The following is a 13685-nucleotide window of genomic DNA, read 5'->3' as shown; positions in this document are numbered from 1 at the left end:
AAGTAATCGTTTAAAAAATCAATCTCATAAGGCACTGGTCTTTTAGATTCTAAATCCTTTTGGTGCTTATCATATCGTGTCTCGTGTCTCCCAGCCCAACTGTTTGGCAGTTGGTCTTCATCATCTCATAGAGTCTACCCCCCTTAGCCGCAGGAGACAGGCTTAAACGGAGAGATCGGGGATCAGAGTGACAACCCCCAGTCTGAGCGTTGTCGTGTCAATCTGCACAACATTTTTTGGCGTCGTTGCCGGGAACAGAGTTTTTCTGTTCCTGGAGTTTCATCGACATTCATCTTCTCATCTTTCTCATCTCTCATTTGCGCTGGCAGATTCGACCTTTGGGGTTATCATTTGGATCTTTCATTGCCTTATTTTTCGTCATATTATCAGTATCTCTTCAGTGTGTTTCTTGTTTGGGTGGCGACTCCATTTTCTCATTTTTCACAGGCAAGAAGCCTTCCTCATATCTACTTGTGATTCCTTTTTGGATCTTAGAATTAGATTCATTGTTCAAGTGGCGACTCCACTGTTTTCATCTATTGATTTTCTTGAGCAGATATCTAGTTCTATCATCCTTTTAATCCCTTATCATTCATCATGGATTATTCATTTAAGCCATGTCGTTTTACTGAACGTCTCCATGATTTTCCGGAAGAGGCCATTTCTAAATTACCTATTTTCTCGGGTGGTGATTCAATCGCTGTTAGAAGGCATCTAGGCTTGTTTACTCGCATAATGGTCATATATTGTAGACCCCCTCAGTTTAATCATGAAGATATCAAAATGCGTCTATTTGTCCTTTCTTTAGAAGATGATGCTTTGAATTGGTTTAACAATTTTCCTAAGGATTCTTTCACTTCTTTACAAGACATTGTCGAAGCTTTTAAAGATAGATATGGTTATCCAAACAGCGTGCCTTCTGCCCCTAAAATTGTGCAAAAGAAAGAAAGTAATCTTATAAAAGGTCCAGCTGTTGAAGAAAGTTTTCAAGATCAGAATGTGTCATCCATCGGAAATATTGCAGACCAAGTTCATGATAGTGGAAAATCAGGGACAAATGACAATGAAAAGGAGGAGCAAAAGCAAATTATACAAGATCTAATGACGCTGGTGAAAAATATGGAGAGCAATCAAAATAATTACGTTAATGATGTCAAAACTTTATGCACCCACCTGGAAAAACGTAATAGGGAGATGGAAATCATGCAAAATCAACATACTAAAGAAATTGAGGCCATGAAGACTAGTCATGAAACAGAAATTAGATTCATGCACAGCAAAATGTTAGGCTTAGAAGAAAATATGATGACCATGAAAGCTGATCATGATAGGGAAATTGATTCCATGCAAAACAAGTTATTAACTATGGATGAAGAAATGACTATCATGACGTTCAATCATAATAATCAGTTGGCTAACATGCAAGCAAATCATAGAGAAGAAATAAATTCCATGCAACATTGCTTGGTGAACATGAAGGAAAAGAACGATAAAGTAACAAAAGACATGGAAGAACATCATGCTAGACAAATCAGTGCTATAAAGGTTGAACACTCTAATCAGATGGATGCCATTAAAATACAGGTTCAAAAGTTTCAACAATGCTCAGAGGATAAGAGAAACCAAGGGACATCAACAGATCAGGAGTCTTCTCATTTGTCACAACAAGTTCCATCTTATTATGAGGAGGTCATTGGTTCAATTGAAAGATGGTTAATTGAAGGTGATCCAGATAGACTTAAAAACGACAAAGATCAGATGCAGGATAAAGAAAGACATATCACGCATACTTCATCTGATAGTTTTGAAACAGAAAGTTCCAGGTCATCAGTAATTCAACCTGCCAGAAAGAAGAAGCGCAAAAGAAAGAAAATGAGACGAAGATTTGATGCATCAGACGGCCGCGAGCAGCTTGATTTTCGGATAGGAAAAAGTCCTACCATATGCAGAATTGGACATGGCACATCCGATAAGCAGCCGACAGATTTGCCTGAAAGCAGGCAAATGCTCAGTATGCACTATATTGAACACATCTGATGCCATGGGGCATCCTTTGTATCGTATTTCTAACCCTACTCCTTGTTTTTTCCGCATTTCATTTCTGTTTTAGGATTAGATTTACTTTTCTAGATAGTTAATAAGTGAAGAGCTTTTATCTTTCCCGTGCTTAATGTATATGATGATTTTTGGATGGACGCTACTTATTTTTGTGTTGTATGGATGCAGATTCTGGATTCTCACATTCCTACAGAGCAGCAATGTGTCCCCAAGTAGAGCCAGATGTTGACCACTACCGGTCAACTACCCATGCAGTTCCCCCCCCTTTTTTCTTTGCAAAAAGGGGCAGCACTTGATCGACGTGTCCGTGCCATCCTGCAGTCATCAGCAGCTTGATCATTTTAATTGTAAACCCAGTCTGCATGTATAAATTTGTAAATAATCTTAGCAGATATGAGTCGTGTATGTAAATTGCCTAGGTGGACCTAACTTTCTAGTGGTAATCTATGTCCCGGAAGGTTTTTCATCTCACCGATCCATGATCGGCAGAGTTTTCCTTCAGCCTGACCCCAAAGCCAGGATGGATTTTGTCATTAGAACTTTAGGAGAATCCTAGTGTGTTAATCTGCTAGATTATAGTCGTGTCGCAGAACTGGGTGATTTATGAGGGTCTATGTTAAGTGGGTTTGTCCCCTTAAGATGTAAATTGTAAAAGTCATGATGTAATGTGTCTTGAGGGTTAGAAAATGTTTTAAATCCCCTCATGAGTCCTAAGTCCTAGGTCCTAGGAGTTTTTTCCAAAGGCTAAGTTCGAGGATCCATTTTAAAATGAATTAGAAAATTAAAAAATAAATAAAAATAATAAAATAAATAAAAATTAAAAAAATTAAAAATTAAAAAGTGAAATAAATAAAAAAATTATAAAATAAGGCAAAAGCCCTAAATAATAAAATAATAATATTTTAAGTGAATGCATGCAAAATATTATTTTTTAATAATTTGATGGATGAGATTAAGAGATGTATTGATCTCCATCGACGGTCAAGATCATTTCGACATGGATCACTCGAACTAGCCGTTGGGATCATTTCCTTTAAGTAGGGTGCTAGGGGTCAGTTCAGATCAATTGGATCTGTGAGTCTAGTACTGAAGAAGCTCTCTTGTAAACTGTTTCTGGTTAATAAAAGAAGACTTTGGGGTCCAAATCTTGCTAGTGTTACTCTCTGGAAGTGCTGTGAGCTAATTTAGTTTCTGCATATTTTATTTTCAGCCATTAATAATAGCTTATTGTAGAGTATTGTGAGCACAGGTATCTTGTTCACTTGCTAGGGTTTGAGTGTTGTTAGGGTTTCTGAAGTAATGGCAAGTATCTCCATTACTTTTTGAGGTCTAGCAGCATTTTTGCCCTCTTTACTGATGGTTGTTCTGAGTTGTGCAGAAAACCCTTTCTGAAGAAAATTTGTGGGCATTTGGGGAAGTTCTCGGCTGAACCAGCCAACTCCCACAAGCATTTTTTGTTGAGCCCAGTTGGATTTGATCCTGGGTCTATCATTCGGTTTATTTTTCTAATTTGCATGAGAGATTTTCTGAAGTTCTTCATAGTGAAAACCTGAAATTTTTATTCTTTAAAATATTTCTGTTCTTATTGCTGAATCTGGCTGTTAAGGGGCCAAAATCTGTAAATTAATCAGCTGTTTTGGGGTTTCAAGTTTTGCTTTATATACAGGTTTAATTAGGGTTTTCAGTTTTGGTTTTAGGCATATATCATTCCTTGGGTGATCTTGTCCATTGCAGGTACAGGATTATCTTTTCGGTAGCAAGGGTTTTGCAGACGCTGCAAAGCATACATTTAATCCTGGGCGAAAATTTTGGGGCGATCCATTTATATATCGGTGCATTGGCTGAGCAATTCCTGTCAACAGAGGAAGGTTCTCTCTGCGTATGCATGAGGAATCATTCCCATTTGTCATCAAACGAGGCTGTTGAATGCGTTAAGGGAAAAGCACTTAGCGTCGGCATAATTTCAGATGCATATTGCATAAAAAGGAAAAAGAAAGAAGGAGACAGCAAAAGCGCTCAGATTTCTCCATCGAAAACTGTCTGGCCCTGCATCTATCCAAGCAGAAAATCTAAAGAGTGTTGAACCCGCGTCCTTTTGCACAGTACATAACTCACATTACTTGCGGGAAATAATCGGAAAAAGCTCACGTCGTCAGTTGGCAACTAATCCATCCACACGCAGAGCAAGTTTTTTTTTTTAAACACGCTTGAGGTAAGAATTCAAACCGATCCAAGCGCGTTACTGACAAATCAGAATTCCTCAACGTGAATAAATTCCAGATTGATGGTGCGTTCGGAGTCAGAGAATCAAACCAACTTCAAGAAAGCCGACAGGTTGGTCAAACGATTCAGTGAGATTGAAACAAAACGGTGAAAGGCCATATTACTGTCATGATCAAACCGCAAGTTATCGCCTTATTCTCCGTCGGCTCAGGCAAAGTTCACGCTGGTCATCACGTCAGACTTGTCTCAGGTGTTAAGCGTTTAAATCCATCGTTGTGGGCAGGTAATTTTTATGCCGTGGATCAGTGTTTTACAAACTGGCCGTTTCGAAACTGAAACGGCCGAGTCGAACCGAGTCGATTGCTGGAGAAGTGACCCGGCCAAGTAACCGGTCCGGTTGACCGAGTCACACATGACTCGGCCGAGTCATTCAATGACTCGGCCGAGTCATGTGTGACTCGGTCAACCCGGCCGGATCCAATTTGACTCGGCCGAGTCACAAGGGGACGGCTGGGCAAGTCAGCAAAATCCATTCTCAAGCTAATAAGGACTGTTCTTGCAGACTTGCACAACTGTATGAGGCTTAAAACTCTGAATCATTTAGCTCTGTGATTGGCTTAGTCAATGAGATCCGTTTCGCATTTATTACCTACTTATTGCACTAAAGTATTGATCCTTTATATACATCATCATCTACAAAGTTCAAACTTCAAACCTGGTCTTCTATTCACAATTGAATTTCCAAGGTGACTTGACAAGCAGATTGAGTAGGACTACATCATCAATCATTACTTCAGCAGTGCCTCCAATAGTAGCAGTTAGAAATTAATGGTAGGCACCTTCTGACAGTGTAAGGTTCAGTGGCTTATATTACAGCAGTGAGAGGTTCATGTTTCATTGGTTTGCAGTAAGGGTATTCACATTGCAGTTGTGAGTCTTGATGATTCTAAGTGAAAAGACAGAGGCACTGTATGTAGTAGCATTCCTCTTATTGACTGAAGTTGAAGATTTGTAGAAGAATATGTCTGTCTATAGTAAGGTTATCATCATCGGAATTGGTCTCATGATCAGGAGTTCATTTACATATTCTGGCTTACTTCATCAACAGTCCTTCATTCTAAGATAGGGGGCAGTAAAGGTTTATGTTTCATCATTGTTGTAGCACTCTGGAAGGTGCTTCATTGCTATATCTGAGCAGCTATAAGACACATGCTAGTAAGCCTCCTTGGGCAGAGGTTGAGATATTTTCAAGGTCATAGAGCTGACCTAAGACATCTAGCTCTGAGCCTCACTGCTCGTAGCATATTTGTTGATACATCCTTTCGGCACCAGTGTAGCAGTGTAAGATTGAAAGCAGCTTGGCATAGTTGATTTAGCAACTGCGCCATGAGCTCCCTATTGCATATTCATTTGTGAGCATTGCAGTGTTTGTGTCGAGGGCAACAGTGGTTGTTGTATAGTGACAATGTCAAGATTGATAGTCAAGGTTTAATGTACAAATTGAACAGAAGCAAAGAGCCTACTTTGATCATATGTTGTCTTCCATCTATATTATAATGCTGTGTGTTTGGAAACATGAATGAAAATCTTTAAAATTATGTTTAAAATATTTAAAATTATGTTTTTTAATAAAAAAAATAAATATTTAATGTATTTTTTACAACGACCGAGTCATTGAAATCGAGCCGGCCGAGTCATTACCGTTTCGGAGTCGGAGTCGGAGTCGATCCTCGGCCGAGTCGGAGTCGGAGTCGGAGTCTTAAAACATTGGCGTGGATCATTCAAATGCTCAGACGGGAACACAGAGAATAAATATGCGTGGGTAAGAAAAATCGTTTTGCTGCTACGGGCCAGGGAATAGGTTTCAAGCTGATAAAATCGTATAGCAACAGAACGATTTCCATTTTTCTTGATATGGCTAAGCAGTATGCGTAGGTTAAGCATTCAGTCGAGTTTTTTATCAGGTTACGATTTTTCGTTTTTTATTTCTGTCTGTTTTGACATTGCCCTTTTCGATTTTGGTTTTATGATGGCTGCGTCGTGGTCATGTTTTAGTCTTGATTAGGGTTTAGTCATAATTCGAGTTTTATCACTTTTAGATTTTAGTTTTAAAATTAGATTTAAATTTAGTTTAAAGTTTAAAGTTAGATTTCATTTTAAATATAAATAAATATATAAATGAAAAATAAAAATATTGTTTATATTATAGTTTAGGATTTTGTTAAGATTTTAATTAAGTTTAAAAAAAAAAATAATAATAATAGTAATAATTTTAATTTCTTTTAAACATAGATTTAGATTTTAGATTTTATTTTAAAAAATAAAAAATAAATTAAAAAAAAATTGAAAAAGTATAAAAGCATTGTGGAAATTTTTCCTTTTTGCCAGTTTCAATTATTCTCGAGACATTATCGTGTTTTATTTCGAGATTGTAATTTTCATTTCATGCAAACAAATGACCATCTTAAAGGTGATATCCGGTTAAATGATTTATGATTTGCGCGATTGTTTAAAGCATTTATTGAAATTTCCTTAAATTGCTGATCATTGTGGTTTTACTGGATATCTTGCATCGTTCAGGTTATTTGATGACAAATGATTGTTGTTCATGGTTCATATTTTTACATCGTCTAGCAAGTAATCGTTTAAAAAATCAATCTCATAAGGCACTGGTCTTTTAGATTCTAAATCCTTCTGGTGCTTATCATATCGTGTCTCGTGTCTCCCAGCCCAACTGTTTGGCAGTTGGTCTTCATCATCTCATAGGGTCTACCCCCCTTAGCCACGGGAGACCGGCTTAAACGGAGAGATCGGGGATCAGAGTGACAGCCCCCGGTCTGAGCGTTGTCGTGTCAATCTGCGTGACAACACTAGGAAAGCATAGCAAATAGCGTTTTCATGATTCACATTCCAGAGCAAATAGAAAACTGGAACTCATTCATTCAGATTTATGCGTTCCAATGCTTGTTCCTTCTACAAATGGAAATAAATATATGATGACATTTATTGATGACTACACCAGAATGTGTTGGGTTTATTTATTGAAGAAAAAATCTGATGCTTTTCAAACATTCAAGAATTTTCATACATGGATTGAAAATGATGCACAATCTCATATTGGTTCTATTCGCACTGATAATGGAAAATAATACACTTCAAATGAATTTGAAAACTATCTTCCCTAGCATGGGATCAAACATCAAACAACTGTGTCTTATAATCCCCAACAGAATGGAGTAGCTGAAAGAATGAACATGACAATCTTAAATATGGTACGTTTCATGATGTTTTTCAAGAATGTAAAATTGATGTTTTGGGCTGATGTAGTTCTATGTGTTGTATATGTAAAGAATAGATGTCCATCTAATGCTATTAGAAACAAGACTCCTTATGAAATGTGATATGGTCACGTTCCTTCGGTAAAGCATCTCAGGTTCTTTGGTTCCACCTATTATGCCTTGATATCAAAGGTACAAAGAAACAAACTTGGTGCAAGGAGTCGTAAGTGTATCTTCTTGGGTTATTCAGATACCTCCAAAGCATACTGTCTCTATGATGAAGTTAATAAAAAGTTTTTTGTATCTAGAGATGTAATCTTTCTTGAATCTTCCAAAGCTGACAATGTTTTTGAGTGGCAGCTTGATCGCTTGGATAGGTTTGGACATGCAAAATCATTTCAAGATTTTGATAATAAGATTCCACATCTTGAAGGGAGGATTCCTATACTGGATCAATATGTGGAATCTTCTTCTGAAGCACTCTCTCCCCTACATGAAGCTCCAACCACTAATGATACTTTGAGTGATGTGATTGACAGAATTGGGAACTCAATTTTGATTCAATCCCAACTCAGTTAACTGAGCAGCTTGGAACATCTCAAAAAGGTCCCCCAAAATGGTTGACAAAGACACTTGAAAGTGTTCATCCTGGTGAGGTTGGAAAGACAGGAACAAGAAATTCAACCAAGCAAAATGGAGGTGATGTAGATGATTCTGATTCACCTGTTGATATAGATGTTTCTTGTTATTGTGAACTGAATTTGTCTATAGATTTTGAACCAACTTCCTTCAAAGAAGCCGCTTCTCATGATGAATGGAAAGAAGCGATACAAAAGGAGTATGATGCCTTGATAAAGAATGGCACTTGGAAGCTGGTTGATCCTCCATTGGGAACCAAACCAATTGGCTGCAAGTGGGTCTACAAGAGCAAGTATAAAGTTGATGGCTCACTTGACAAGCACAAAGCCAGGCTTGTGGCAAAAGGTTTTGCACAGAGGGAAGGGGTCGATTATGTGGAGACTTTTGCCCCCATAGCAAAATGGGCTGCCATGTGGACACTCTTTGCCTTGGCAGCTCAGAGCGATTGGAAAGTCCATCAAATGGATGTAAAAACTGCTTTCTTGAATGCGGATCTGAAAGAAAATGTTTTTATGTCCCAACCAGAAGGATTTGTTGTGAAGGGACATGAACATAAAGTATGCAAACTTGTGAAATCCTTGTATGGCCTCAAGCAAGCACTGCGAGCCTGGTATGAAAAGTTAACTGAGCATCTTCTGAAACTCAACTTCAAACATTATGATCTTGATGATGCAACTTTGTTTGTCAAGAAAGTTGGAAAAACAGTTGTATATCTTATGGTATATGTAGATGATCTTTTGATGACAGGGAACAATGAGAGCTACATTGCATCCATAAAGAAGGAATTGAGGAAAGGTTTTGAAATGACTGACTTGGGCTATGTTCACTATTATCTTGGTATTGAAGTAACTCAACATTCGAAGTATATATTCCTCTCTCAAAAGAAATACATTGGAGATCTGTTAAATAGGTTTGGCATGGCTGAGTGCAATCCTTTGACTACTCCAATGGAACAGAACTTAAAGCTCACATCCATTGAAGGAAAAGAATTTGAGGATGCAATAAGGTATAGACAACTTGTAGGAAGTCTCAACTCCCTGACTACTACCAGACCAGATATTTCATTTGTTGTTGGAATCCTCTCCAAGTTTATGCAAAAGCCTTGTGAGGTACATTGTTGTGCTGCAAAAAGAGTTATAAAGTACTTGAAGGGAAGCCAAGACTTTGGACTTAAGTATACACAAGTGGGCGACTTCAGCTTCATTGGATACTTTGATTCAAACTTCGATGGAGACAAAGAAACTAGGGTATCTACTTCAGGTTATGCTATGAGTCTTGGATCAGGATCTATCTCCGGGAGATCACACAAACAATTAGTGCCAGCAGATTCCACAACAGAGGAAGAATATGTGGCTACAGTTGAGGTAACAAAAGAAATTGTGTGGCTCAGAAAAATTCTGGAAGATTTGCAAGTAAAACAAGTACAATCAACTCCACTCATGATTGACAACACCTCTGCAATAAAGTTGGCCAAGAACCCAAAGTTCCATGATTGAACGAAGCACATCAACACAAAATAACATTTGATTCAACGTCATGTTGATGCCAAGACAATCCATCTACACCATTGTTCCACTAATGAGCAGATTGCAAACATCTTCACCAAAGCGCCGGGAAGAGAAAAATTCGAAAGATTCTGACCGATGCTTGTACTCACCAACATCCCTTCAGATTAAGGGGAGGAACGTTGACACCTAATCATTGAGATTGGGTGAACATTTGTAAATAATGTAAATAGTAAATAATGGAGAATAAGAAAATGAAGAGACACTGGGAGGTGAAGCCCAAAAGTCTCTCCCTCGTATATAACCATGAGCAATCTTAATGAAGAAACACAATTTGCATTGAGGAGTTACCTCCTGGCCTAACAGATGTAACCTTAACCTATTGACATTATCAATTCCTAATATCAAATCCTCCCATCAATTTCTTCTTAATATTGTCAAACCATTTACAATGGTGCTAGTCATTTGTTTTAATGTCTATTTCATTAAAGCAAGCTTGTTTTTTTCAAATCACTCTTCTCTTTGCAACTTCAAATTTCTTCTTCGTATGCATTTATTTGGAAATGTGGCTTTTTGTCCGTAAACCACACAACTACCTCATTCCCTTACATATGAGCAATTGATGATCATGGATGGTACCAAACAAATGGCCTTTGTTTTGCTGCTTAACCATATTATTCATGGACCCTATGCAATGGATCTTTTGTTAGTTGTTATCCATGAACCATCCAACAAACTTCTCTTATCTTCAAACAACATATCATCTTGATTCACTTTGGCATTCCCTTTCCCCCACTTTGGGGGTATGCTAGTTATTTTATATATTTATATACAACACTGAAAGGTGAGGAGCTTGCATGCCCTTGAGACCTTGCAACACAAATATGACAAGAAGGCAGCATGAGTAGTCTGGAAGCCATGACCAATGATCAATACAGGATATTTCAGAAGAAAAGAAGAGAACATGGAAATCAAATCATCTACTTTGGTGTGTTACTTACAGAGTGTTGCAAAATGAAATGTCACCCTTAAAATTCGCTCTTTTATTAAAGTGATTTTTGCCAATTTTTGGTTTTTTTGCTGTTTTTTTAAAAAGTATCTTTGCCAATTTTCTCTCCAATTTCTTCCAATATCCCAATTTCATGATCAGTGATGCTTTTTGCTGATGGCCCAAAATAGGTCAAGGGAAATACAGAGTACAGCAAGTCAAAACAGTAATATGGGAGTACCACAGCAATTCTAAATTTTTAAAGGAAAGAGATACCAGAAGAGTGCAAGTGTTATGTAATCAATTTGCAAATGGAGACCTGAGACATTGAAAAAGTAGTTAGTCCAATCTGAATACTGTTGCATCTTGATTCTTTATTGTGTCCCTCTCTTTCTGCTTTGCTTGTGCTGGCATAGATTTTAATATCTTCAGCCATACATCCCTTGGACTTGAACCTTGTGTCTGGATCAAAATATCAAGCTGATCTTAGCCTGCTTTTGTTCTGTAATATGTCGTGTTTTTCTTGTAAAATGCTACTCCGCTGGTGGTAGACCATCCTGAATGGGTATTATTGGAAATGTATTCACCTGGATGGTTTGTAATTAGTGAATTGTCACATCTCTATGTTAGTCAAGTGTAAATATGAAGTTTGACTTGTCGGTCTCTCTATATTTATTATTCATTTTTTTCATTAAAAGGAATAAACTGATATTCTTATTTGGTTTGAAGAATAAATGTTGACATTCTTTTTATCACTTTTGTTTCTCTTTGACCAAAACAACTGTTGTCTTTGGTATTATTGATTATTCCCAAAGGATATAGTCTTTTAGACTTTGTGCTTGTGGCATATTAAATAAATGCAAGGCTGAATCATCTTTTCTATTTTTTGTACTTGACATGTAAATATTGTAAAACTAAATAGCACTGATATTCTTTCAAGAAACTACGTTCATTCCAGCAATTGATGTTAATAAAAAGCCGTGTATGCAGAGAGAGATTGACTTGATGATTCGTATGTTTGACAATCACCGAAATAGCCAACTTGAGGTGGGTATTTTCTTTTCCTTGCATTCAATGAACACATTAGTTGCATGTTTTTCATGTTAGTACCATAGTTACCAAATTCGAATTCGAATTCGAATTCCAATTCGATTCGATACGGAAAAAATTCGACCCTATAAAATTCAATACGGAAAAATTCGACATTATGCATCTTACAAATACTTAATATTCTTTTTTTAAATATTGGATTTATCTTTTTTTTTTTTTTTTTTTTTTTTTTTATAAGTCATATCCATTGTAAACTGAATTTTGCCATTTTATAATTTTTTGTAATATAGAAGTTACTGTGTTTCTATTTTTTTTTTTTTAAGTTGTGGATTTGGAAGCTTACCATTTTATATCTTTTATAATAATGAATTTTTCCATTTTATAATTTTTTGTAATATAGAAGTTACTGTTTTTCTATTTACTTTTGTATAAAAATTGTGGATTTGGAAGCTTACCATTTTATATGTTTTATAATTTTTTATAATATTGGTTTATCTTTTTTATTTTTATAAGAGTTATTCATTTAACACAATATATAAATTAGATTTTTTCTTTTTATAAAAAAATACCAATTTGCAACCAATTCATTATTTCATAATTCTATTTTAATAATTCTTGTTAAAATAAAAGTTATATTTCTTTTAGTTATAAAATGACATCTTGCATTATCATTTATTAACCATAAGATTTATTAACCATAATCTTATGCCATTTTATAGATCTGAAAGGGCTTTGAACCGTGTATGGAAATCTAAATCTCTAATTACTAAGTTGTTAAGGAATTCCCAGTAAAATTCTTATTGCATAAAATGAGGTCTTAACCATAATCTTTGCCATTTCATAGATCCGAAAAGTTTTTGAACCGTAAATGGAAAGCTAAAAATCTCATTAACCGTGTATGGAAATCTAAATCTCTAATTACCAAGTTGTTGAGGAATTCCCTGTAAAATTCTTATTGCATAAAATGAGATCTTAACCATAATCTTTGCCATTTCATAGATCCGAAAAGTTTTTGAACCGTAAATGGAAAGCTAAAAATCTCATTACGATTAAAAATCTGCACTGGTCTTAATCCGTTAATCCATGAACCTATAATTGTGAACCTAATATCTAATACACCGTACCGAACTCGAATTGACGTATTAATTCGCAAATCGAATCGAAACTGGCGAATTTTCGAATTTTTTTTTGCAGTACGGCCAAACTTGGTAACTATGGTTAGTACTGTATATCATATTCTTTCTGTTTCATTTTTAAAATGTATCGTTTTGTTGATTTTGCATTAAAATGACATTATTTTTTTATTAGACTCGCGAGTGGAGAGCTGTGGCACGGCAACAGTCAAAAGCAAGGGCACAAGGCTGAATTTATGGCTGAATTGATGTTTCTACACATAGTAATATACCCACCCATAACAGTTCCTCTTCAGCAGAATTGTCAAACACTGGAGCAGAAATGCCTTACTTGGATTAAAGTATGAATATGGTAATTCATTTGATTCTACAATAAACTATTAGAAAGATATGGAATATTCGATTACTGTTGTATCTAAAGACATTCTCATCATATGATTCTCTTGTCAGCAGGATGATCGGGCATTTCCAAGAGTGGTTGTGGATGAAGATAAAGTTCTAGGGGTTCTAACTGCAATAAATTTTAAGTTGGCAACATCCCTATTCTCCTCGGGATGACTTTAATATAATTTATGCCTTTATTATGGTGTCTAGCAATTGTGTGGATATTGTTCCAGAAGTTCAATGTTTGGTCAGATTGTGGCCCCTTTGGTTAGACTTGAAGCCCTTGCTGTGTTTTCATCACAGATAAGAATCTGTGGTGACTAACTGGTAAAGGTTAAATCATTGCTGTGCACACCTACAGGTGCATATAATAAACATTAAGTTGAATATTTCAAAGGTGATCAATTCCCGGGTTCTCTAGTTGCAA

General features: G+C 36.3%; 1 protein-coding gene across 2 annotated transcripts in view; it reads left to right on the top strand.

The window, feature by feature from the left end:
• The window catches only part of LOC149261003 (mitochondrial inner membrane magnesium transporter mrs2-like), a 472904-nt gene extending 459689 nt beyond the window's left edge, over positions 1-13215 (top strand). For both annotated transcript variants that reach the window (XM_089421530.1, XM_089421529.1), the window contains exons 16-17: positions 11682-11738; positions 13050-13215. In XM_089421530.1, coding sequence (XP_089277656.1) covers positions 11682-11738; positions 13050-13106 — 114 coding nt within the window. In that variant the 3' untranslated portion in view covers positions 13107-13215. The remainder of the gene's footprint in view (positions 1-11681; positions 11739-13049) is intronic.
• Positions 13216-13685: the final 470 nt, after the last annotated feature.

This window comes from Pinus tabuliformis, chromosome 6, assembly GCF_031772625.1.
Source record: "Pinus tabuliformis cultivar Carrire ecotype Pingquan chromosome 6, CPIR1, whole genome shotgun sequence".
Taxonomy (NCBI): domain Eukaryota; kingdom Viridiplantae; phylum Streptophyta; class Pinopsida; order Pinales; family Pinaceae; genus Pinus; species Pinus tabuliformis.
The sequence above is the reverse complement of the archived record's forward strand: the minus strand, read 5'-3'. Positions and strand labels throughout refer to the sequence as shown.